At 41.7% G+C, this 27,864-nt stretch overlaps 2 protein-coding genes across 7 annotated transcripts in view; one reads left to right on the top strand and one right to left on the bottom strand.

Moving 5' to 3' along the window:
• KIAA1210 (KIAA1210 ortholog) overlaps positions 1-15,402 on the bottom strand; it is a 68,646-nt gene extending 53,244 nt beyond the window's left edge. For 3 of the 6 annotated variants that reach the window (XM_054214016.1, XM_054214022.1, XM_054214015.1), the window contains exon 1: positions 248-452. In XM_054214016.1, coding sequence (XP_054069991.1) covers positions 248-309 — 62 coding nt within the window. In that variant the 5' untranslated portion in view covers positions 310-452. Of the gene's footprint in view, positions 1-247; positions 453-15,104; positions 15,227-15,289 lie in introns of those variants that run through there. The other 3 variants (XM_054214019.1, XM_054214018.1, XM_054214020.1) reach the window with 3 other exon arrangements.
• Positions 15,403-20,313: 4,911 nt separating this feature from the next.
• Positions 20,314-26,975, top strand: PGRMC1 (progesterone receptor membrane component 1). The gene is made up of 3 exons (XM_054215075.1): positions 20,314-20,770; positions 22,704-22,859; positions 24,994-26,975. Exons 1-3 carry the CDS (start codon positions 20,446-20,448, stop codon positions 25,092-25,094), a joined length of 582 nt encoding a protein of 193 aa, XP_054071050.1. The 5' UTR covers positions 20,314-20,445; the 3' UTR covers positions 25,095-26,975.
• Positions 26,976-27,864: the final 889 nt, after the last annotated feature.

Below are 27,864 nucleotides of genomic sequence, written 5' to 3'. Positions count from 1 at the left end.
TTCCTTTTCCAATATTTCATGTTTATACCTCTGAAGGAAAAAACAACATGACCAATTTTCACTGCTTTGGTATTTCAGTGAGGATTGATTTTTTGCACTTTTGTACTCAGAACAGTACTTGAGTCTCAAGGCATAAGCATTTTCTTTGGTACTGCTGCTGAAATACAACAAAGACAGAATTCCAAAGCACCCACTAGACTCAGCTCACTTTGGAAAGGTGGAGGGGAGGGCTCAGCATGGCACTTACTTTTTACTTTTCAGGCACCCGTAGAATCCAGCCATGGTCCTTCCCGGGAGACGTGTGTGCATTTAATTCATCCTTGTGTGTGGATGCCAGCACAAAGATTCTGCAGCTTTGTATCCTGCTCACCAAATGCCCACACACGCACACAAGAAAGCCAGCATGCCGATGCAATTACTAGCCAGATAAAGTTCCTCATCTGAGGCCCTCAGACTCTGCTGAACTGGGTCCAAGGAGGGCTGTGCCTGTTCCATAAATGGTTATGAATTGTTAACTCCCCCTTTTCCTGTCTCCTTCCAGCTCTTGGTAAGCACAGCATCCTAAGTGTAAAATACCATATGGCATTTGATTCTGTCTCCCTGTGGGACTAATGAGAGGCTTGGTTGTAATTAGGATGTGAAGAAGCCCTGAGGAGATTAATTGTTATTGTTATTTTTTAGACAGAGAAAGGCTACAGAAAATACTTGCAACATCTTTGAAATAACCACTAAAAACTGTAGTCATTCTCCAGCACATAAGGGGTGCACGGGATCTTCCAGAACAGGCATTATCCTACCTAACTGTAAATCACAATCTATTCTAACAAGCTATTCTGCAAATTAACGGAAAAAAATACATCCCTGCAATATCGCAAGGTCAGGTAAAAAGCTCCAGAGTTTAAAGTAGCCAGCACACCCCTATGAGGAAAACACTGCCTGGTGATGCCCTCTGACAATACACTAACTGTTGTTACTCACTACCACAACTAAGGAGGCCCTCACTGGATGTGGAAGGAGGAAATGGCTATGGTTTAATCCTGGGGAACATAAATCTCAAGCAGCTTCATTTACGGGGTGACCCAAGCCCTGGGGACAACATAGCTGCACACATTTCTGACATTACATTGCATTAAATTCATATGGAAATGAATCCACATCATGGTTGTTAAGGACCTCTCTTAAAGTAAAAGTAAAGAGGTGAGGCAAGACATTGCTTGTGCTGCCTGCACACAACTAGGGAGCCTCAGCAGCCAGTAACAAAGTTAGCCTCTTCCTGGAGTCACATATCTTGTTAAGAATCTCAGCTCTTGATTAAAAAAAACAACGCATATTTAAATGTAGTAAGTTCATAACTCCCATAATTGCAAAGGAAAGATTTACACTCATTCCTAAAAGATCAGAAGAAAACCACATTTATTCGTATTTCTCAGCTACTACATAATATTTGAATGCTTGGGTCTGGCAAGCCAGTAAGAGGGAGTATTATATGAGTATTTCTATATGAGTTCCCCTTAAAGGTGTTGAGTAGCAAGACCAGATCTAAGGTGGAGCAGTTCTTCTGGAATACTAGGAAAAAAATATTTTATTTTAACACCTTTCCCATAAGAGAGACATGAAGTTTGAGAAATGCACCTCCGGTGAGGATTCCCATAACTGACTCAGCTACAGCAGTTCTATAACAGTGCAGAACTTTGAAATCTATGAACAGACAACTCCATTTCTCTATTTTCTATAAAGCCCCCTACACAAAGGAAAGCCATGACACAAATAATAAATGACAGCAAGTGCAAGGGCCATCACAAACAGGAACCAAATCATATTCTAGTCTAGTTTCCCATTTAGCAGGAAAGAGCAAGCGTCTACAAGCAGCCAACTTCAATGCCATCCACAGAAGAACTGCAAGTCAAACCTGACCTCATGGAGAAACACTTTCTCTCTCTTGGGAAAAGACAAAGAAGCAAAAATACTGTAATACTAGCTGAAGTTTTACCCAAATAAGTTTCACTGTTGTCCTGAATTACTGCTTTTGTCACAATGACTTTGCGCTGAACTCCTAATCCTAAGAGAAAAAAAGCTAGCTACTGAGCATTAGTCTCCACCCATCAGAGAAAGCCCACAGGGGGGGAAAAAAAAAAAAAGGCAAAGTCAAGGCTCCAGTTATTGGGTAACAACCACCAAAAAGGAATTCCTGGAGATTACTGGAGAAACCTTCTGACTGGCTTAATGTACAAAACCTTGGACGTAGGATTGCATCTGAAATCTGCTTGGCATTTAGTTCAGAAAATACTGCCAACGGAAACATTTATAGTAAGAAATGAAGGAAACCTCATGAGAAAGTCACATTTGTATTTAAAAGCAAGAAAGAACAAATGTCCTTCCAGTGGGAAGGCCCAATCTCTAAAGCCAGTGGAAGGGTGTAATCCTGATGGCTTTGGAAGAATTTCATCATTTTAATTAGCGTAGAATATGGTCCACAAGCTTCAAAAGATCAGATTTTTTGCTAACGTTAAGCAGATTCCCTGTCTCCAAACCTCCTCAGATAGTTTGCCTTCAGAATATGTTTCCTTTCATTATCCTTTTTTCTTTCATGTATTTTTGTCTTGAAGTTCCTTACTTGAAGATGCAAATCTTCATCTGTTGGTTTCCGTTTAGGTCAAACAGTCCTGTTCCCAGGAACTGGCAATTTAGCAACACATATTGCACCATCTAGAAACCCCCTTACTTTCCAAGAAGCACAGACTAGTAAATAGTCATTAAAAATAATTACTCCACCTCAAGATTTAATCCATTTTCATTCTTTATCTTCATATCAGTCTCCAAGCCACTTCATGGTAACATTTATTATTCACTGCTCTGCCTCTTTATCATTAGCACAGCTCCAAATGGTTACACACTGAGCTTTTTGGGTACTGATCTGAAATCTTAGATGTTGATAAACATCATGGCTGTATATCCACAGGTGAATCAGTGCAAGTAAGCAGTTATGTACTGTACCTCAGGTCTGACAGCCAAACAGTCACTGCGCTGACATTACCTAAAGCGAATAGGCTGCTCTACTGCCAGTTAATTAATTAAAGCTGTTGTTTTCAGCTTGGAAAGCAGATGAACACCAAACAACCACAGAATACAGACTTTGGCAAAGTATAAATGGTTCTTTAAAGATAGGGAAGACAACAAGTTTAAACACCTAGAAACTGAATCAGATCTGGATTTCCTCTAAAGTTTGTGGCTTGGCTTGATTGAAATAGTCCAGTCTAGGCCCACTTTCATTTGAAAATTATGGCCTTCCCCACTGACTTCTTCAAACTCACTGTCACTGCTTCCCCTCAAGAGCCCAACATTGCACCGCTCCCTGTGATCACTGCAGACCCAAATCCACCTTGCTGCATCTTCTGAGTCTGCAGGCAGAACCAAGAGTCGAGGTGGCAAGCTGCCCTCCCGCAGTGGTACGGGCAGCGATGAAGATGTAGCAGCAGAGCTCCCAGCACCTGGTAAACTTCCCAACAAGTTTCTTAATTTCTCCGAAGGGAACGAGGGAGGTAAGTCTGAGCAAGGCCCAGCAACCCAATCAGTGAGAAATGCTTGCACTAAAATATATCTCCAAAAATCAGCGAGTTATTTGTTTCACAGACACCTGTGTCATTGGAAAAAAAAGGTCTCTTCAACGTAAGTAACCAACAGCAACTAGTAATCCAATGGGGGAAACTCTGAGTGATCTAAAAAACCTTGGCATGTTTCCACAGTCACTTCCTACACATATACACATACACAGGGTACAAGCCAGCAGCCTGACAGCAGAGGTGTTAGGAGCTACACACACAACCAGCAATTCAAAATATGTTTTGTGTCCGACAGATCTACTGCTTTTATTGCAGCCTCTTGCAACTAGATCTCTAAGGGCTAACCATGTCCTTGCCTCCCCGGCTCTCAGATGGTGAACTCTTCACATGTCGCAAAATGTCCATTCAAAGTTGGCTTGCATGCAACCAGGATGCATACGCAGTGCAAAGCAGCAGGGATGGACCACATGTCACACAGTTAGGAAATCCCATGATTCACAAACTGTGTTTAAACATGGATGTTTGCTTATATGTTTATTTACTTATTTATTTTCAGAAAGGGATAAAAGTTTCATGTGAATTTTTCACCAAACAAAGATAGGGGTAGGAGTAGAAATCCTACAGCAAACTGATGGACCGTAGCACTTCAGGTTTCCTCTACACTTTGGTGTCTCTGAACTGACTTCTTGTTAGCAAGGCCAGCTTTGGTCTCCCATTTTTAGCCTTTCGCCTCTACCAAAATCCAGTCTACTTCCCTCTCTCCTAGTCACTGTAACAAAGTGACATTTTGACTGCATTCCTGTGGTAAGTTTTGCTGTTGTGAAAAACACAGCAAATTCACTGAAGGACATTTGCAGCTCCCCTGTCACCATTGCAATGGGGTGAGCTGTCATATACCGATCTATATGCTACTTGGATTTTATATAATGAAGATTCTGTGTATTTCTTACATGCATTTGCACCCCCAGCAATATTTTGCACTTTTCAGTTATTTTGCCTTTCTGCACCTTTCCCAGCTGCTGTCAGCCTGAGTACCACGTGCGCTTCTGCATCTCGCAGTGCAGCTGCACAGACCCTCCCCTCCTTTGAGGGCAGGGCTGCACACCCGCAAAAAACTGACATTTTCTATTCATTTGGTTAACTCTGAAAAAGTAACCCTGTCGGGGTCTGGGGCAAATCCAGCAGAATCCAAGTCAAGCTTCCAGTTCTCATGTCTTTACTACTGAGCAATGGAAGCCTAGGTTAATTGAGAACTTTTCAGACTAGCTGCATTTGATCTTGCCCAAGTATTTATAAAAATGTGCCATTCCAGTTGAATTGCATGTAAAGCAATTCAATTATAACCTGGAATAAACCCTGCACAGAAATCTAACCGTAACATTGCAAGTCACTCTTCCCATACCACAATTCTCTCTGCATTTGGTGTGTGGATTGTTTACCTGTGTGCTAATGTAAATGTGACTCTCAGGAAACACCTTCCTGAAGCAGAAATGGATTCGGCTTTCTTACAAGTGAGATTTCCAGGCTGACAAATGGGCCTGGCTCGGGATTCTTCAGTGAAAACACTTCAACACTAAAGAAACAACTAAATGTGCATCACTGTCAAAAGCTGCACGATCAGAGCTTTAAACAAACAGGGTTGGAATCAAACACAGTACTCTGCAGAAAACAAAGAAGTGGAGATAAGAGGATTTCTGCCCTGCAGAGTTTATACATCCATCTGTGATTAATATTAGGAGGAAAATGGGAGTCAAAGCCTATCTCTGAAACTGAAAGTAGAGAATGTAACCAGGGGCCTCTAACTATGCACTGTATCAGCTTTTTATTCATGCATATAAGCCTGAAGAATTTGCCATAATACTTGCTCTGGAGTTTAATCACTGTATGTGGCTCTAATTATGTCTATTTTTACACTTTGTGTACAATGTGTGGGATTTGGGGGATTTTTGTTGTTGTTATTCCCTGTTAGAGGACTTCCTGCAAGCTCCTTCAATAAAAAGAGTATTTCAAAGAAAGCAGCAATACATGTAATCTCTCTGATTCCAGTGTTTGGTAATTCTGAGTCTGAATCGTTTCTTGCAGTTTACCACAGACACACTGTCTTCACCTCTGAGGAAGGAGTGAAAATAAACTCTGGTATGGGGTATCCAGTGCATTACTGAATTCTAAAATATGGCCAAAAAGATACGGGTATGCTAAATCTGTCCTCTGTGTCCCCACAGTCAAACGCGAACTCTTCCTGGATTATCTGGAGATGAAGGTCAGGCATGAAGGTCAGAACATGTCATTCAAAAGGTAATTTCCCCTAGATTCACAACAGGATCACAGATGTAACCTCAGACTTGAGTGTCAGAAAACATCAATTGCCAAACAAATAATACAGAGATAGAAGTGTTTGTTAGACATTTTACAAATCTACAAGGATTGATTTGCATATAAATACATCATTTATTTATAGAGAAAGTAACACCATCCCTGTATACATAGACAATATAGCCAGGATGTGCTGCCTCTCAAATATCTCCTTTTTTCATCCAAGATCATAAATTTAAAATCTAAGATTTTAATGAGTCTGAATGAGAAGCAGATTATTTTTGACACAGTGGAAGAGCTTGGTATTTCCTGTGAAAATACTAGCACGGTCAATATTTTATATACTAGGAACTGTGGTTCTTTTGTCTAGGGGGGGGTAGTGCAGAAGCTGAACAAAGGAGCTCTATTTCTACACATTCTGACTTAAGAAAATACCATGTTAAAAAATATTAAGTTCCAACAACACAACTTTTCCTTCGCGGTGTCCAGGCAGGCACCAATATGCAAGACCATCTGGAAAGAAATGTGAGAACACAGTATGCAGCTACAGGCACATGGATCGGTGCCTAGTCTAGATGTTGAACATCAGAGGTAACAGTTACTGAGTCTAAACAAATATCCTGAGATGAGGTGAATAATGAATTGAGTTTTCTACACCCCATTCTTCCCAAATTCCCCTCAAGGGATAGATCCAGTCAATGTCCTTGCAACGCTCTTGCCAAGTTCCCTTGGAGACAGATCAGACCGACACTGCCACTAATTCTTGTGCTGTGAATAGCAATCAAGTTTAATGACTTCCCATGTATATTAGTTTTGCACTAATGGAGGCCCACCTCTTCAACAGAATTACTCCTGACTTGTTTGTATGGGTATAAGCAAGAAGAGAACCAGGGAGTCACACATCTGGAATAATATTCCTAAACCATCAACATCCTGAATTTCAACTGTGACTGAAATAAAAATTCAAAAGTGAAGGTCATATCTGATACCATCTCACTGGCTGTCAGCTGAAGTAATAATACGGGAAATCACAGAAACACAGCTCTGGGGAAAAGGCTGTCTGACTCCAGTGCCTGCAAACACAAGGCTAAAGATAAAGTGACCATTAACCTTCAGAGAAGGGCAGTGAGGTCCCAGAATGTCCTGCCTGCGGGCTTTATTGCTCCAAGGGGAAATGAATAGAAAAATAAAAGTAAAAACTGCATACTCCTGACATTTAACTCAAATTAGTAGGCAATGGTAACATCTCGCTTTCTTTGTTAGTTTTCCTCTGTATAAAGGCATGAATACAGTACCTGGTTCATTCCACAAACTGCAAAATAAGTAGAAAGTACTAATAAATTTACTCCTACCACTTAATATCTGCAAGATTAATCACAAGCATCAGACCTGTGTCCTCTGCACAGAATATAATATTACTTCATATTGCAGATACAGCTGGGAGAACTGAGGAAGGGTAATTCAGTCACTATTCCAGAATCCGTAAACTGCAACTGAACTCAAAGTTCCTGGTTCCTGGAACTGTGTTTTAGAGTCTTTCTCCATCCTCCCTCACTCAATAAGGACAGACAGAAAGACCCTACGAGAATAGGCACCCTATAAATATCCAAGATAACTTTAAGTTCAGTAGCCAGCCTTTAGCCGTGGGAACTCTTACAGGACCACTGGCATCAAAATGCTGAGTTAAATTAGAAATCAATGACTGCACTGCATGATTTGGCCCAGCCTGTCCAGAGTTTTAAAATCACCACATAATAAAAAATACCTCATAGTGAGCCAATTTCACAAGAACAGACCCACAGCACAGCAGAGTCCTTACATGGCAGCCCAACGCATTACTCTGATTTAAGTTCTGGGAATCTTTAAATATCCCAATGTGTGCTGGAGCTGTTCCCATCATAATGGGAAGGGAAAATATCTAATAAATATCCAGAGGCAGGAAATAAGCTAATTGCAGAAGAATTTTACCTAAAACTGTTGAATAAACTACAGTTCTGTGTCACTAAGTCACATAACCACATGCTTAAACTGGATCTCTGCTTGGTCCTTCCCATTTCAGTCAATCAACCACAAAGCTGGGCATGCACTTAAGTAATGCACTGAGCTGATGGATCTACCTGTTATCCCAGGATCAGCGGTACCTGAAAAAGCTACAGTTAAGAGTCATGACAAACTTGAGTCCATTGCTTTAGTACCTTTCTGCTTTACCACGGAGATTTGGGGATACCTGCAGCTTTCTTAGGAAAAATGCCACTCAGCCTCACCACCCCAGCCCTTATTGCTAGCCTTTAAATAGAACATACTTGAAATCCCCTGGTACTGGCTTTGGGTGTTGCATCCTTACTACTAAGCAGTTCCTTGCATCTAGGTAGTTTCCATACAGTGAAATACCAGACAACGCTGCAGGTATGAACAGGAAGAGGAACAGCTGTCACTATGCGCCATGTAGCTGAAAAGTCACCTACATTCTACAGGTTTTATCAGCACCTACACAAGAACACAAACTCATATCCTCTCATGAAACAGCTCCTTCGGATACAACATAGAAGCTAATATAACTGATACTGTCTAGCATGGCACTAACTGAATCCTCAAGGGCCTCAATATATTGCCTGAAGATAAGCTAGTGTGAAGTCTAAAGATTAGCTATGCTTGTTCTGCACTCAGAGAGCTCCCTTTGGTCATGAAAATACTATGCAAGCCCTCTGTCTACTGAAGACTATTTATACGTAACATGTATAAGGCTAGACAGTATTTTAAAGCAACTGAAGTTTGATGAGCTAAGTTAAAAGATGGATTTGCACTGCTTTCTTGATTACACAACACCCATATTGCAGTATTTTCTCACTGCAGCTGAGATTTAATATTTCATGAAGGCAGCTGTAACCAAGTACAAACGCTAAACACTAATAAGACTCCCAGATTTTCTTCCTAGATTGTGCAAAGTTTTCTCACCATGAATTCATATGTAATTGCTAAATATAATGGGATATTAGTGAAAAACATCCAAAGGAAATGCCATTGAATGTTGCAGAATAACCACCGGTCATCAGTAAAAGTGGTATTAGTTATGATATGATCAAGTTTTTATTTTGATCCGAATCAGTTACAAAACCAGCAAATATGTTATTTCTGAAGAGTCCCATACACACTGCAAGTGTAACACCTCTTCCATCAAAATGAAAACCTGTTCAAAATCTGACATATTTTTCCTTTGGAGGAATGAGAGCACGTGATTGTGCTGATGCTGTATAATGCAAAATCTAAGTCACTCCCTATGACTGCTTTTATCCCCCTTGTAACTGCAGAATGAAGAGGAGTGGCAATGGCCATAGTTTGATGGCCAGCAGAGCAGAAGAAATGTGATCACCAGAATCAGAGCATGTAAATTGCTGTAGTCCTTTTTTTACTCTAATCCAATCACAAAAGTTGTGGTGGTGTTGTTTCTAACATAGTTTCTTCAGACTCATCACAATAACAATGGCTGGTTTGCTCCTTTTTTTCCCCTCTTTCCTCTCTTTAACATGACTTTATACTGCTTCACATTAAAAAGATAATATAAAACCATTTGCATAGCCTAGAAGCTTGACAAATCAACTAAAGCAAGAACTTCTGAGATAAATGATAGTCTTTCCTTGACTCAGATTTCTTGCTTTAAGCTGATTTATTGTAAGAACCTTAACATTTTAATGTATTTTCTTATACAATAAGATATCATTTTTAATTATTGCAGAACCCACAGCTTTAGGAGTTTAACTCTCATCAAATACACTCTTCAGTCAGCACAGTAGCAACAAAGTGAAAATGTATGAAAGACAAATCTAAAAAAAGAAAATAAGCATTAAAAAAATAAATGCTTAAATATAAACAGTTTAATGTTCTTCTGCTCACTGTAGTGCTCTTGAACACTTCAGAGCACATAAACACATTGTATTGTGCTTTCAAAATTTACTCTGACGTGGAATAGCTGCATGCTATGTCTCTTTCAAAGGACCAAAATCTTTAAAAAATTAAAGCTTTATGCATCTGTAAATAAGGTCTGTCTCAATATATGTGCAAAGAGAAAGAATGAAGGATTTCGGAAAAAACTTTCAATTAGTATTGTACACCAGGCAATTCTGAAATGGCATCTCCATCTGCTTTTATTCTCCTAATGCAGGGGAGGTTTTCTATGCCGCATTCTCTGTAACATTGTGTTCACATCTCCCTTTTTTTTAACTAAGATTTAGAGAGTCAATTATATAAATCCACAAGCTCCCTATGAGGTGTTAAATCGTTTGCTGGCAAACACTAATATAATGTATAGACTGAAAAAGCAACAAAATCAAGCCAGCGCCACTCATACACGCTCCCCAAGTCTACCATGTTCCTGGGTAATTATACTATGGGTCTATAGCTTAAATTTACAGAGAAACTCTTGGACCATTTCTCAAATGTCAAGTAAACCGTACAGTGTACCTCCCCTGCTTTCTTTCCCTCACCCTTTCACTTCCTCCTACTGAGATAATGAAATGTATCATACAAAAAACCAGAGGGTAAATTCAGGAGAACTCAGAAATCCTGACACTGCTTTGAAAGAAAATAGGATGAGAGAATGCACCTTCTCCAAACCTTCCCGCTCCTTTCATTACCACTGCTTAGCAATATACAAATAGTTTCTTGAACGATAGGGATAAAATTTATCCTGACATTGCAAGGAAGAGGCCTTAGACCCCTGTTATCTGGCTGCAGCCATGTGCAGAAAGTAAGCAACAGACCTGGGAAAAGATGCTGGTTTGCCAGATACCATGATGTGAGACAAATGTCCACAGATTGCATGGTAAGGGCTGCAGCTCCAACTCTCCTAAGCTAGGAATCTTAAAAAAAAAAAAAAAAAAAAAGAGAAAGAAAGAAAGAAAGAAAAAAAAAAGAAGTCTTGGCATTCAAAACAGCAAAGACTGGCAAAGAACCAGCCAAACTACAGCAGCATTAACCCATTGTGTGCTGGCAGGTATCCCTCCCACATAACCTAGTGGAATACAAAAATGGTCTCGTAAAGTGTAAACTGGGAGAAAGGCAAAGACACACTTGAGCGCAAGCTGCTGTAACATTTTCTGGCAAATTATAGGAATAATATGAATGATGGCAACCTCTTCTTACTAGTAAATATCAATTAAATTTAAGAAATGCATGTTCAGCAGAAAGAATAAAGGGCTGGAACAGCTGATGAAAAGCCAAAGAATGGCCATGAAAGCAGGAGAGGCCGTATAACTCTTTGACATACCATTTTGCTGAGGTTAGCTCTACACAGGGCATCAAAATTATAAGCAAAGTAAGTATGTGCGCTAACCTCCATTTTCCCCCACAGGCTTTTAAGCAACAACTTAAAAAGAAGCTGTGAAATATGATCCTCATTACTTCCTACAGTTTTAAGAGCTTAGAGTAGTGCAAGCACCCCCAATTCAGCATTCCTGAGTCAGCAAAACTATGTGATGGCTTATATGACAAGTATATTGGAAATAATATTTGGCCCTCTCTTCATTTTCAGTTTCTGAATCATTAAAGATCCTGCTTTCAAACTTTGTGGATGTATTTTGGCAATTTTGCCTGATTTTGTTTGGTCAGAAGAATGTTCAGAATCTTGCATGATTGTTTGGCTATGCAAACTATGACCTGATGACATCTCGTGAGATTTATGGGGGGAACTGCAATAGTCAGCAGGAGTGAGGGAGGAATAGTAGTTAAAACGATCCTTGTTAATAACATCAGCTGCAAATCTCAGTGTCTGCTGCTTGCCAAAGAGGTGGTTTCAAGTTCTAACCTGTAGCGCTCCTTCCACTGCACATACAAGCTGTCAACCAAAGATACAGAGATAAACCTCTCCGGATGAAGAGAAATCTATTTAGCTTTATGCTTAAACTACACAATAGATTGACCTTAAACAGACAGAAGAATTGGCAGAGAAACTCATCTGAGGGAATGCTGAGGGGACACGACTGCATTTCCACTAAAACCAATGCCATGTAACAAAATCTCATGCAATGTGTTTGAATTCATTTAGAAGAAGCAGATGAAATTCAAACGGCATCTATGCTTGTGGCATTGGCATTGCTTTTGAAAGCTATTTTAAACTTTAAGAGGATGTACATGTATCTGTGTACGCATGACTCAACATGACGCTGGTGGCATTCCAATAAAGTCAAGCCACCGATTCTTGAGTTTGGGCCATATCCAGAGCTCATTAAAATCAATGACCGCCTTTCCACTGAGTTCAACTCTTCCTATCATAGCCTAGGCTGGCAGTCTGATGTACAACAGGGACTACAGTCACGCTGCTTTGTCCCCTGTGTGACTTACTGCACAGCCTGATGTTTATGTTACATAACGAAAGATATTGAGACCAACCCCACCACGTACACTGTCCACAGCACAAACATAAGGATTACTGAAAATCCTCAGGGGAAAAAAAATAAAAAAAAATAATCAGCTCCCCAGTTTGCTAAACCAATGTGTACTTTCTTTTCATTTATATAGACAGAGTTCACATAAATAAATATGAATGAACCTCTAACGTACTTCAACAGTGTCAGATACAGTAAGCATTCTGGTCAGAATTGTAGTGGGTTTCAGCAGAGATTAAGCAGTAACAATTAAAGATGCATTTGTTGGTATCAAACATACTACACTGTCTCCAGCAAACACAAAGTATTGTTCACTGAGTGCCCACTTTCACAGCTGTTCAAAACTGAGTATATTTTAGCCTTTCTCTTAATGCTTATGCCCAATCCCAGTATTTGCACTTGCAGCTAGTGCTTTCCTGTGAAATATTCCAAGTAACCATTGGACTCTAGATTTATTTAGAATCTAGAAAAAATGGGCCCAAATTGAGCAGGTCTTTGGATCAAGTACAATTTCTCATTTCTTCTTTGACTGTCACACATCTTCTGGTAAAAGAAAACATAGCTGTGCATTTGTCTGCAGCAAATTCTCTGACTGGTAAATTAAGATACATTTCAAGTGGAGACAAACACTAACTTTGGAACAGAAGGCAATGCCAGTAAAACTTCTTAAGTTGTAAAACTTAACTTTTGCTGATAAGTCTGCATCTACTGGCTTCCAGGAAGACTAAAGAGAAGTCTAAAAGGGGATCTACTTCCCAAATGTCTGAGTACAGCCAAAAACCGGTACTGTGAGTTCCAAAGGACAAAGAGTTTTGAGTCATCAAATCTGCACCAGGCGTATCTCCATCTTTGTGGTCACAGGAATCTAGGACATTTCATTGTCAGAAAACTTCCATCAAATCTTTGACAGAAACACAAGCAAAAGCTTAAGTGGAAAAGTCTTCCAGATCACAATGATCTAAAAAAATGGAGGAGTTTACTTTTAGTTCATGTAACATCCAAGTAACTTGGTTTTGCATAGTAGAAAAAGAATTTATAAACATACATAATTGCATAAATCTATATATATACACTAAACTTGAGTCAGTCATAAAATCCAAGGTAAGAAGAAGTGCTCTGCACTTTCTTATACTATAGTGAGTAAGAACCGAGCCAACTTTGAATTTTGCAGACATGGGCCCAAATTCTCTGTTGGACTGGCCAGTTCTGGAATCCTTGCAAACCTCACACCCCACCTGTGCAAAAGGGCTGCATTTTTTTGTTATTATGTAGGAGCTCAGTCTGGAGAAGTGTAACTGTGTTGATCTTGTGGTAAGTTATCTACGGACATTCTTTAGAAACAGATGAGCAATTTCACTAAGTCAATATAACTTTTCAGGTGCAATATTCTTCAGGAATTGGCCTGAAGCACTAACAATGTCCTGGTCTGTACATATAGCTATATATAGCTTATGTAGATAGAAGATCAAACTACAAACAATGCAAAAAGTGATTCCGTGCCCATGAAACCACTGGATTAATTTTTCGTTGTATTTTTTTTATAACAGAAAGACAAATATGTAATGATCTGAAAGGTCCCTTCCAACCTAGGCAATTCTGTGATTCTATGATTGGACGTATTTGCATTTTACATCTTATAATGTATCTGCAAAGGTACTGGAGTTCTACTAATCATTTATTCTATTGTATGAGAGAAAAACAAAAAGAAAACTCGCGTTCATTAAGCTGTTCATAAAAGATAATGACACCAAACTTGCCTTTCTGTTTTAAAGGTTCCTAACAGTATACTTCAAGTTACTTATAACTGCCTTCAGTTTCCACCAAATATCAGGACAACACAGAGTATAAAAGATCCACAGAGTGTAATCCCAAGCAGTTCAGAATATGTGTACTAGGCTACATCTTTCCAGTTCTCCAATCTGCTACACCATATCTGAAATCAATAAAACCCCACCCAAATCTTCATCAGACAAGCTCTGATGATTGTGTGGGTCTTGGCAGAGGAATCCACTCACACAGAGATCTCTGTACAATGTGGTGCAAGGACACAGCACAATGGCTGGAAGGGAAAAGGGACATTTCAAATGACATCTCCAAGAAAACAGTTGAACTAGACTATGGAAAAGACTGGAGGTGGTTCGCTGGGGTTCTTAGATACTCTGTGCTAATGCCCTGCCTGCAGTTGTTACCTTGATGAAAGCACCTGCCCTTACATGAGCCACTCCAACTTCCACAAGGTTAGTTACCATAGGAAATTCATCAAAGTCGTGACGTGATTAAGGCTTTACTTCTGCATACAGCTGTTTGTAAGATCAAGCTCTTAAACTACTGAGTGTATCAGCAAAATAATCATGAAAGAAATGACACAGTGGGTGTCTTCACATTTTGCTACAGGTTATGGATCTGATCTGCTCCCTTTACAAGACTCTACTAGTTCTCTCGTCACCACTGCATACTCGCTCTGAGATCACATGGATTCTCCCAGTCCCCAACACCAGTGCTAAGACTTTGCATCCGGGAGCCAGCCAGCAATTCCACTAACAATGCAAGTGACAAAATAAAATCCAGCTTGTATTAATAACCGTGACTACTCCAGCTAACTAACATCGGTTAAAAATTTGTTTTAGGGCACAAAATGTAGAGATCTGACACTGAAAGCCTGCAAGTCTGTAAGTTAAGGATGAGGATGCCAATTTAGCCTGACAGACCCCACCACATTCGCAGGAGGAGTAAGCAGACGTTAGCCAGCAGTCGGTGAATAAAGCATTTGAACAAAGAGTGCATCACAGAAAGCTCACGCCGCTCGCGTACGCCACAAAACACCCGTTCGTTAGCGTGATCCCGTTACTACCGGAGGCTTCTGCCTGTGGAAAGCCCGACCCGAGGAGCTCTCACCAGCACGGCCCCGAGGGGCCCGGAGGTCGGGAGCAACGGGCAGGAGTCCTCTCCCCGTACGGAGCCGCCCGGGCTGGAGCCGTGCCCCCTCCTGGTTCCCGCCTGCCCTCCCCGTCCCCCGCCGCCGCCGCCGCCACTCACCGGCCGCCGCCCGAGCGCCCCGCGCCGCTCCGCGCCCGCCGCCGCCGCCCAGCGGCTCCCAGCGATATCGCCAAGCCGTCCCGACAGGCAGAAACCCGGCGTGCTGCTTCAAGCGTATCCGATCGAACGAGACACCTGGATGATTTGGGGGAAAAAAAGCAAGTGGTGGTCCTTCCACATGCCTGCCTGCCGCTGCTTCTTACTCGGTCACCCCTGTCTGTGCTGCTCTGGATTTGACCACCCAAACAACACAGACCCAGGAACGGCAGCGGAAGCGCTTCGTAATCAACTAGGGGTGTTAGAAGCAGATTTCAGCTCAATAAATTCAAACCAAGATGAGAATCCATGCCTATCTTGCTGCATTTCTGCAACTTCAATGTTGCAAGGTTACACCTAGAAAACTCTGCCACCCTCCTTTATTGCTACCTCTCTTCTTCTAACCTTTAAATCTACTAATGTTGAAGTCAGTTCTCAATTCACATTCAGACTGACCTGCTCTGTAGCAGAACTAGGACTCCATCATAGCAGCAGAGAAATAACAGGCCCTGCTTAAGGGATATAGTGACACTAGTGAAGATGGCTCATGCATTCCAAAATGCAAAGTGAGTGTCTCCAGTGTAAGTAAAAATTGGTCTTTGTGAAGAACACGTGTACATGCAATGGATACCATTTCCCTATCCAGCACTAACAGAGCAGAGATAACATCTCCTACTCCCTCTAACAGTGCTACTGATTTGACGCAGTCTATGAATGCACCAAGTTTCCTTCATGTCATTGAGTTATTTTTGATACATAAAATCCTCCTGGCTCATTAGACCTGTAAGCGAATCCAAGGAGTTACTGTCAGGAAGTCAGGGATTTTACTTATTATTTCAGTGTCTATCAGTGTGCTTTCTAGGGATACTGAGACTGTTACGCTGCAATAATCACAAGCAGACTTATGTTTTCTTTTTCCCTTGCTTCTTCCAGAAGTATCTACAACTTGTCCAGATTGTTTTTGACATCTGCTGCCTTTCAGAAAGGGAGTCCATACTGAGAATTCACACCCAGACTTTCATCCATAGCTAAAAGACAAGACATCTCCAAAACTTCCTAGCATAGCTGCTGCACATACTGACCAAGCAAGCTTTCTCGTCATGGTGACTGTCGGTCCTGTTCAGCATGACTGAATCGAAAACTCTAATAGTCCTGGAAGCCTGAAAGACAAAGGAGCAAGGGGGAAGTTAAGGCTGGGGGATGGCGGAGAGATTTTAGTTGCAAGCTCACATCAGTATGTTTCCGAGGAAAGCAATTCTCCAGCATGAGCAGTCTCTGCCTTTCCAGCCCCCCTCTCTGACACATTTTCTAAAACTTGGTAAAAATTCCCATCTGGAGCTCCTTTATGCTGCAGATGTTTACACATACATCTCCAGGAATGACAGGATCTTGATAGCCTTCAGCACAGTGTCATCTTCACATTGCAAAGTTCTTTCTTCTAGCACTTAGCTGGATGAAGAACACAGCTAGAAAGTCAGAAGATGCAACTGAAAAAATAAACAGAAATGTGACACAGATGGAAATAAAAACTATTAAAAAATGGAAGTCCAGCAGAAAGATGGTCTATGCTTTCGATCTGAGGATTAGACATAACCCAAGGCATTCCTAGGTCAGGTGCCTGCTCTGCACCTGGAACAGACCTGCTCTAACAACAGCTTAATACAAACGCCTGCTGCCAGCATTAGGAGTACATTTGACCTACAGTTGCCTCTGCCGTTTAGGAAGGGGTTCTGTTTTCTTGGCATAGGTAGGTGCTAGACAGTAAAAGCTCATCATCATTAATTTCTTTTTCCTTGTTAGTAAGTTAAAATTATTACCAGGGGAGTTAAAAAAAAAAAAGGAGGGAGAAGTAATACCTGCATTATACCAGCTGTGAGAAACAGGCAGGTATGATGGAGCTCGACTATGTAAATTTATTGGATGGTCTCATACAATATGTTGTCTCTCCCTAGTGGGCTTGAATTCCTTGTGTCCCTGTAAGGCACATTTAATCTCGCTTTCTAGTTTCTTTACTTAGTTTCCTGAGAAGTCTACAGATTCCAAGAGGCCATTGGACCACAAGGCAAAAACCTCTCTACGGCTGCTACTTGATGTTCCAAGCTGTTCGTAATGCAATCCTATGGTACTTTACGGAAATCTCTCAAATTATCAGGTGGAGTTACAAATCAGAATTCAGGCTGCACAGTAAAAATCTAACTTGCCAGTGGTTTTATTCATCACCAGTTCTCAGTAAGCTCAGAAACTAAGATACCTCATCTCTACTTCAGAACCCCTCGGTCCCTGCAGGTTGAATGAACGAGCAATAGTTCCAGGTGACCGGCTGCCCTGGGAATCTGCTCACAAGTAATGCAAATTAGGCACCAGTATCTTCGCAAACTTGTGAAAACTTTCTTGCAGGCATAGTCTGAATTAAAATTGTAAGTCAGGTAAGTTAGAGAAAAGAATTCCTGTGGAGGGCTTCCAAAGGAACAATTAGAGACTGTGAGGACCAAATGTTACCAACTTGGTAACAACGGTCCCCGTGTACTTGGCCAAGGTAAAGCGTATTGTGGAGAATGTAAGCTAAGCATGCTTTGTTTAGAAGCATTAAATGTACTCTAAAAGATTCATTAAATCTACCAGACAAGTTCAAAGGTGAAAATAGAGCAGTAAGAATAATGCTGGGGTGCAGTGGAATTAATTTCGCTTAATCTCTAACAGATTCATGCTGGTTATCAAAAAAACAAGTAGGAATATTTTAAAACTGCTTGAACTACTCTGATTTGCAAAGATATGAAAGTTATCTGAGTTCCAATGTTTTCTTCAATTAATAAGAGAAGAACATTATATTAGAATTGCTTTATCAACCCATCTCATCGATGTTGTTAACAGAATGGTTTCAAGAAGGAAACTTGTTGTCTATAGAATTGAGTGGAAAACCTGTGTGGGAGCGCAGCTAATGCCTGTGGTATTTAACTGGAGCTGGGGCCAACTCTGTTCTGACTAGAACCTCAGTTCCATTTAAAGGAATTGCCAAGTAAGCTTGCTAGCGAGAACAAAGGGTTCATGAGTTTAGATAATTCTGACTGATGTATCATAATTTTGTTTATGCCCATTTATTTCTCAATATCTGTTCTTATTCTTTTCTTAAGTAAGATGCATTCTGAGGCATATGTATATTTTTCTATATGCTGCAAGGTAAAAAAAAAGAGCTTGACATTGGGCAACTGTAACTTGCAGTACCAGTGCTCGTATGGCAGATAACTTGAGATTCTATCAGTCTTGGCAACGTTTCCTGGACCTTCTTTATCTAAGAATGAACTGTTCTTGGATGGTTTATCTAGGATACCAGGCACAAACAGAGCTGCTTTTTCCCTCCCTTCAGCGTCTGGTTCACAGTCAAATTCAGGAATGAAGTTGTTTTGGAGTCTGGGTTTTTTCCTCTCTCTTGAACAAAACATATTGTAAAAAATGAAATAAAAATCTGCCTCCAAATAACTGTTTTTTCTACATCTATTCCTCTAACTTGTAATATCAACACCATGAATTGTAATAGTGTCATCTCTACAATAAGCAGAATTGACTGTCATCTAGGTAATACAGCTCCTAGTTTGAATAATTCTAAAGTTTCGGAGATTTGTCTAGTATCCTAAATAGGGTCAAACCCCAGACCTACTTTATTACCAAATACAGATCCATCAGATCAATGAAACAATGAGTTTTTCAAGGTACGTGGCAGGTGGAAGCGAAAGTCAGTGTATACCACGAAAGGACATATCAAGGTCCAAGTGCTGATCAATAAAACAAGGAGCTTCCCAAATCAGACAGCAGGTGGAACCAAACACCCTACCTTGCAAGAGCCAACATGTTTAAACACCTTAGTACTGGGAGGTCTTGAATGTATCCCAAAAGGCAAAACTCTGCATCAGTAGCCCATGGAGTTAAAATTTTCCTAACAGTGAGAATTAGAAAGTAAACGAAATGCACTGCTTTCGATGTTATTTAACTAAATGTCCCAATGATAGCTTCAATAAAAGTGGCCTTCATCCTCTGAAGCAGTGATATGAACCATCTGCCAAACTACAATGCAAGATCAAGGTTGGTATGCTGCATTTCTTCTCCATGTGCACTCTGAACGATAGTACTCACTTATACAGAGGGAATGATGATATTCTGACTGGGCATGGGTTTGTGTTCTTTTTGAAGGATGGTGAGGACACAATTTGCAGAGACAACTACTCAGACCCAAAATGTCACTTTGGCTTTCTCATACCTGATACCAAGGCGCAGATGACACCAGTAGCACTGAGCTGCCTTCAGGGCTCCAGTTGCTCCCTGTGAATACCATATCGAGTAGATACATCACGTTAGTACTTCTTTCATCTTAAGTTTTACTTCACCAAAATTGCCATTGAAAAGAAGCCTGAATGAAGAAGTCCACACCTGGCCGCTTCTCTTTTTCACGTTATAATAGCACCTTGTGGTTACTGCTTCTGTGGTTTGTGGGGGCCAGGGCTATTACCTAAGGGGGAAAAACCGCAAAGTTTGGTAATTTCCTCCCTTTTCTCCTATTTGAGTTTGGCACAGTCACTGTAAGCAATCCAAAATGATGCTGCCCCGTCAGGAAAGTGAAGCTGTGCCCTGGCACAGGAGGAGCGAGCGCGGCGAAGGTACTGCCTGGCTCCCACCGAACCGCACGGCAGCTTTGAGCGAGGTTGTTTTTGCCCAAATTTCTGTGAAACCGTGTGCCGCGGTGCCGCCACCGCGGCCTGACCTGACCCGCTGCCGCCTCGGCGGGGAATGGCGGCCGCCGGCGCCCTCCGCCAAGCGGCCCTCGCCTCAGCTGCGCTGCTTCCCTCGCCGGGCCGCGGGCTACCCGGACTCCCCTCGCCATCGCCGGGCTCACACCACCACCTACTGTCGGAGCCGGGTTAGGCGCCGGCCGGCACCGAGCCCCGCAGCCTGAGGGCGGCAGCCGCGCCTCAGCTTCCTCCCGCCCTCGGCCCCTCCCTTCCTCCCCACACGGCCGGGCCGCCCCTGGGCCGGCGGATCATCTTCGTCCTCCTCCTCCTCCTCCTCCTCCCTGCCGCCGCCGCTGCATCGCGCCTCAGAGCCCGCCGTGCGGAGCGCAGCCGAGCCCGATGGCCCGCGAGGAGGTGGCGGTGGCCGGCGAGGAGGCGGCGGCCGAGGGGGGCGGCGGCGGCCTGCTGCTGGAGATCGTGGGCTCCCCGCTCAACCTGAGCCTGCTGGGCCTCTGCCTCTTCCTCCTCTACCAGATCCTGCGGGGCGAGAGGCCGGCGGTGCCGGCGGGCGAGGCCGACCCGCCGCCGCTGCCCAAGATGAAGCGCCGCGATTTCACGCTGGCGCAGCTGCGGCCCTACGACGGTGTGCAGGACCCCCGCATCCTCATGGCCATCAACGGCAAAGTCTTCGACGTGACCCGCGCCAGGAAGTTCTACGGGCCCGGTGAGGGCCGGGGCGAGCCCAGCCGCGGCAGCCCCCGGCTCTTTGGCCGGAGGGGTAGCAGGGCGCTCGGCGGCTTGGCCGGGGAGGGTCGGTGCTGGCTGCGGTGGGGATCCCAGCGGCGCGGGGGTCTCTGTGCGTTAATGGCTGACCGCCTCCCGGCCTGCGGGGCTAGCAGGCCAGGAGCTTGCTTGGCCAAGCTGCCCGCTCCCTCTCGGCCCTGCTCACGGTCCGGAGGTTTGGAGAGGATTTGGCTCTCCCAGAACCGGGAAGGGTGAGCACGGTGCGGCCTGTGAGAGGATCTGCGGTACTGGGTTACTGCTGCCACCCGGGCCCCGGAGTCGGGCCTCGGTGTTGTGAAAGCTCCGGCTCTGCCAGCCGACGTTGCCTCATTTATTCTCTTTATTTTCCCAGGGCAGGTGACACGCAGCGCAGGTACCGTCAGGAGTTGTGCCGCTCTTGAGTTGGGCGGCTCCCTTGGCCTCGGGTGCCTTTGCCCGATGCCGGGCAGCAGAAGCGGAGTGTTCCCTCAGTGTTTACATTCCATTCCCAGCTTCTAGTGGACATCACTCTATTGCATAATATTTATACTAAATGCTTAGCGATTTAGATTAAACTAGCTTCCTATCAGGAGTGTAGGCAGTTCAAATGTGCAGATTGAACAAGCTGTGCAGAGGCTTATAGAGCAGCTAGCGATGAGGTGGGTATGTGCACCCAGGGATAAGAGTTTAATTACCTCTGCTAGCAGATGGGTTTTTATTTTTAATAGAGGCCTCCTGTTAAAAAGCTTTGCTGAGGCTTGCTGATTTGTACCAGGATCTGTCTGGCATGACCACTCTTGAGCCATCCAGACAGCTGGTAGCTTCAGTAGTGAGCTGCCAGTGCTACTCAGATGAGAACACTGCAGGAGACGTATTTGGAAGCACGATGAGATTATTACTTTTGGTCCAAACATAGACTGGAAACTGTCGCTGAATGATGCTGGATTGTAACTTTGCTTTCTGCAGCAGTCAAGGTGATACATACAGCTGAGTTAGATGTGCAGGTTTGTGTTTGTGCAACTGAAAACCACTTGACTTAAAGACTATGCTTTGGTTGCCACCTTCTTTGACAACAGTAAAAGCTGCCCGTGACATCTAATTTGGTAATTGCTGAATGGTTCATCAAAGTGTCTGGCTACTTTGGTTTTCATTTTAATGGAAAAGTAAGGTTCTTTTGATGAATTTAGGAAAAAGCTCACTGTAGGAGGTGTGGAAGATGGCATGCTGTCTACAGTAACCAAAGTTTGCATCTAACTTCTTTAAGCTCCTTTAAGAAGAACTTTCAATGTCCAGTTGCAACATGTGATACCTCAATTTTCGGCTTGTCATGCAAGCCAGTTAATCATTAATGAAGTTTAGCAAGAGTCTGTCGATAAGATATCTCTGATTTACTGTGAGTTGCATGTTTTAATCATTTGAGTTCATCTTGTGTTTTGAAGTTTTAAGAGATGTTTCTTAAAAGTTGGTAATTTCTAGTATCTTCACCAAATTTTCTGTCAAGTCATCCTTTCAGCTTTTTAAATAAGGAGCATCTCTTAGAAAACTTGCATTTCACCTCAGACTTATAAATCCTTCTTCTGTTTCTGAGGATGTGCTTCCCAGTTTGTATGCTTATTCATACCCTGTTTGTATGTTCTGTGCACCTTTGTGTGGTTCATCGTCCTGATGTTTCAGCAAACTCAGTATCTCTTCCTATAGTTTTGTTTCTTGTCCTCTTCCTGTTTTCCTTTCTTGCCAAGCAGAATAAAACTTTCATTTCAGAAGTTTGAGGCACCTCTGACCCACAGGTCAGGGTAGGAACTCATCATCTGTTTCAGTCTGGGGATTCTGATCCATGAAGATCATACAGCATCCATTACCTCTGTAATAATGCTGCTTATGTTTTTATTTTAAAGAGGGCCCGTATGGGATTTTTGCTGGAAGAGATGCATCCCGAGGTCTTGCCACTTTCTGCCTGGATAAGGAGGCTCTGAGGGATGACTATGATGACCTCTCTGATCTCAACGCTACACAGCAAGAGACCTTGAGGGACTGGGAGTCACAATTCACTTGTAAGCAATTTTAAACCTATTTACAAAGAAGTGGCTAACTAGTTGTGTAAAAAGGGAAGCAATGTTTAAAAGGCTCTTACAAGCTGGAAGCATCAGTCTGGAGACTTACTTTGAGTTAATACCTCAGTTTACTAAGTAGTACTAGAATTACTGTTGCTCAAAAGAATTAAGAGAAATGTCAGGTTTTCCTTCTGCATTCTCCCTCCCACTGCTCCTTACTTCTGTAAGGAGGAAGGACTTCCGAAGGAGAGATGTCATAGGATAAGAGCTATAAGACCACCCAAAAAGTTGCCAGGAACTGGAAATTAAGAGCATGTTTTGATACAGTTAAGACCCCATCTGTAAAGACGAGTAGATTTTAATGCCCTGAAAAATGAAGCTTATGTCCTGTTCCGCTTCTCAGAAATAAAAGTAACATTTGAATTACTACTACTTTGGGGTTTTGAGTTTTGAAGAGTGTTTAAATTTGGCCTTTTCCCCTTGGAGCTCTTGATAGAACTTTTTGTACTCCAAATAAGTTATTCTGCATGGCCTTGTGGGTGGCTTTATCAGATTCACGGAGAACTGTATACAACTGACTTTCCCCCCCAGAAGGTGATCAGAAATGGGCAAATTACAGCTTTGTGCTTGCAAATAGCCTGGTCTTTACCGTGCCAGTGATGGCCAGATTGGCAGAGGAAAAAAGGCAACTTGCACACTTGAGATGTTTGTTCTAAAATGAACAGAAGGAAGTAACTTTCATAGTTGCCTTGTTTTTCTATGCTTAGTATTAAAAGTTTAAAAAAGACAATTCCAACTGTTTTGTGTTGTGTGCCTCAACTTGCTGCTCAAAAAGGAGAACTTCAGACCACAGTTTTATGGAAACTGCTGTGTTGACCTGTATCGGGGCATGCTCACTGGTATTTTTTTTTCCTTCCTATTGTGCATCTTGTTGATGAAAAATAATTCTTCCATATCTCATGATGCCTTTTAGGCAAGCAAACACCAAAGGGATTATTTCTATTCGAGTAAGACAAAAAATAAATGCATCAGTTGTTCGTCTTGATGAATTTTTTTATATACGTATGATGGAAAATGCATATACAAAGAATTAGTATAGTGGAAATCACTTTCAATCTAGTGTTCAGTATTAAAGGTTTACCATCACTACCTAGAATTGCAGCTTTCCTCCACATAATGTCATCAGACCGTCTCAGTCCTGACCTGACGTGCCCCTACTACATTGGCATTCTGCCTGTCTTAATCAAGACTGTTAATCACGCCACACCGAATGGCTGTTTTATGATGCTAACAAGTATGTCGCAGAAACCAGAACTATGCTACCAAGTATCTGACCTAAACAAGTGTTTAAATCTCCCTTTTCAAGAACCAGGCATCAGGACTGACAGTGAACTGCACTCTTTTTATTACTGTGTTTCTAGTAAATTTGGCAATTAGTTGCTTGAAATTCTTATTAATTATAACAACGCTAGTCCGAAATACCTGTAGGCGGAAGCATCTTTTGCTTTGTTGAAGTTGGACAGATGGGCAACATAGCATAGCTCTCGGTTCTTACATGTATATGATTTTGGTGGTTTTATAAGGCAGAGGCTTAGCTGCATAATCGGATAAGGGATCCGTCTTTATCTTTGGGAGAAAGGATCTCTTTTCTGTCCTATTGGATATTTTCAACATATATTCCAAAAAATAAAACCCCTTGAAAGTTGTGCGCGTGTATGTATGTGCCTGCCTGTATAATACATAACGTAAATATTCTAAGAATCCATTGGTTGAAAAACTAGCTTTGACATTGGCAAGAGAAATAATCTAATCCAGGATTCTGTTTCTTTAGCTGGATGACTCCCTCAGTTTACATGTGTCTTTATATTCACTCATCTTTTGGCTTAGGCAATAGGAGGAGAACTATAGTTACATTTACTTTGCACGTTTCTTACACTTACTACCACATTAATAGTAGTTCAGGTAGTTTATTTCAGCTTTTCTCCTTCCCCTCAGTATTTGGAACAAGTTGCTGAGCACGACAGCTGTTTTATTATAATATGGGCATCCTGTTGATTCAGGAAACAGACATAGGAGTTAAAAAAGATACATCTTCAGGGCAGAATAATGACATGGATTCTTTTCTTTTTCCCAGTTAAGTATCACCATGTTGGTAAGCTGCTGAAGGAAGGGGAGGAACCCACTGTATACTCTGATGAAGAAGAAAAAGATGCCCAGGATGCAAAGAAAGACTAGAGTGCAGTGAGGAACAATCTGTTTTTGAATCGTAAGGGGTCGTTTATAACATTCTGCTTCTGTTCTACAAGTTGCAACAGCAACAATGCTTACAAAAGGTCCAGAGTTACAGTGGATTGTTTCTTTTCAAAGGTTTCCTTTTACAACACAGTGGTAAACTACTAGAGGTGAAAGATCTGTCTTCCTTTAAACACCTGCATAATCTGAAGTATGCACAAAAAATGTTTGTGCTAAAGTAAACTGCAATTTTGGCAATAAAGGACTATTACTGTTTTTCTTTGATCACCATTAAGTGTAGAGTAGGTTGAAATCTGGTTTTTCATTAACAACCTAGCACTGTGGACACAAGCACAAGAGTAACTTCACATATGCAACACAAATTCCACAAAATCTTGTTTTGTGTTAGTTTCTGCAGGATCTAGGCCTTGGGTTGTAATTCCTTTAGAAAAGGGACAATATTTTTTGTCCATGAAGCATCATACTTGTTTGTGGTGCAATGTAGTCCAATATTACGTAACATAATTAGGCTTTTAAGGAGTTACATAGCAGCTTACAGATGAAACACTAACTGCTTTAAGAAAAATAATAATATTTGAGGGGTTAAATCACTTTTAGATACTTAGAAAATTAATAAGGACTGATAAATACATGATGTTTTCAGTCATGCATAATTATGCATGGATTAATATTCTTTGATTACTTTTAAAACACATCTGAAGTATTACAAAGGTTTAGATATCGAGTGTAAGTAGGCATCCCTAAAAACCAGGTACACTGTGAGTGTGACTCTACTGGACTACTATTCATTCATTTTTCCTCTTAGTAAAACTCTTTTGTGAATTTTAATGAAATTATATTAAACAGGGAAGACCAGCTGCTATTGATTCCCCAGCCTAAAAAAAGCTTGCTGGTATGGCATGATTAACAAATGCTCTTGTACATGCAGCTTTAACTAGCAGAAAAAATGTTTCTGGTCACTGTAACTTCTACAAGTTTCCTGTACAAAATAAAATAACATGATGTAAGCCGTTTCTGTGTTGAGGCCTTTGTTGCTTTGGAACATTGCCATTAAAAGAAACGGCACAATCTCATGCATAACCAGCAATGCTGTACCTGGGGGACCTGACCTTTGAATTGTTTTTTACTTATTTACTCTCTTACCTCACATCTATGCTTAATTACTAGGTTTGTTCAACTATGTAACCTAGTCTCCTACCAGAGGGGGCTGGGTAAACGGATTTCACCAAGGAAAAATGTAAATGTGTTCCTTTGTCATTCAAAATACTTGTGCAAAACTTTCTCAGAAATTCCAAGGAGGTAACTAATGATTTGCTGGTCACTTGTAAACATGTTTCATGTCAAAGTGATTCTGCTTGGGTGCCTGTCTGGTATAGCTCCTTGTATTTAGTTTCTCTGGTTCAGACGAGTTGTTTTAATTTGGCAACACGACTGAAATGATGAACTGAGTCCTGAGTGGGAAGGTGTGAACGAGGCAAAGTAAGATCGGAAGTAAGAGTGCGTTGCACAACAGCAGCTTTCCTGTACAAGTTGACACACACGTTAAAGTGCCTGAGACCATCTGTGGCGAGAACGAATGACTTTCCCTCCATCCTAACACTGACATGGTGTTTTCTTTTGGTTACACTGGGCCTTCAAATGAAGAGTGCGGTTGTTTGAGCCAGATAGCTTGTGTAAAGTGGTACTGTATAAACTACCTAATGAAGGTCTAGAGACACGTGTAAATCTTGTCATGACCTTTGTGTTGCTATTTTATTTTTAGAGACATTTATACCCTTTGCAAACTACTACTAATGGTTTACCTCAAATCAGAAATGTGCTTTTTTATTTGTTTAAGGCAGAAAATAAAATACTCTTGCATAATGGTGATGTCTGTTTTTTATTTCCTGCAACTAAATGTGATACTTAATCCTCCCCCAGTGTTTCAAGTTTTATATTGTCCTTCTGCAACGCCTTACATTATCCAACACATAGACTGAGTATAGTGTGTTCTAGCTGAATACCTGTAAATACAGTTCTGTAGCATAACTTTAACAGAACATTAAATATAGAACATGTTCATGTTGTATAATATGCTTGCAAAAAGAGAGTTAGGCATAAAAAGGCTCGAGTCATTGTGAAAAGTGAGCAAAAGCTGGAGATTTGGAAAGCAGTCATGTAGCAGAACTAGGCTGGTCTGTAACCCACCCTTCAGTGGACCCGACCATCTGACTCTTAAGTTGGTCCATAATGTATCCTGAGGAACTAGCACTATTTTAAGTATTAATCTATATAATCTATACACTACAACATGATGCATCACAAAGAAAAATAAAAACTACCCAGAAAACAGGCAGTAACACAAGGCAGAGCTTAATGTTAAGCATCTGTGTGCCTCTTGGGAAGTATTACACTTTGGCAAGACTGCTTTTTCAGAGAAAACAAATTTATTGCGAAAGGAAAAGCAGCAAGTCACAAAAGCAGTGGTTTCATGAAGCAGCAGGCATGGATTTTATTTTCTTCTAAAGTGCTGGAGAAAATGTATGAGTTTTAGCTTATTTTTTACTCTGTTGATTGCAATTTGATCCCTTCCTTCAACAGTGACTGGCTGCAATGACTAAGCAAAAAGAACCATGCCAGGTACCTTAACAGATTGTACACTAACTAAGGAGGACACAATGACCAACTAAGGGCAGAGACTCAGCAATCTCCCTCAGCTGAAGCATCCAAACACCCATTACTTGTGTGTCACCAAGGCATTTGGGAGGAGCTC

The sequence above is a fragment of the Rissa tridactyla genome, chromosome 9 (assembly GCF_028500815.1).
Source record: "Rissa tridactyla isolate bRisTri1 chromosome 9, bRisTri1.patW.cur.20221130, whole genome shotgun sequence".
NCBI classification, from domain to species: domain Eukaryota; kingdom Metazoa; phylum Chordata; class Aves; order Charadriiformes; family Laridae; genus Rissa; species Rissa tridactyla.
This window is presented reverse-complemented; position numbering and strand designations above follow the sequence as displayed.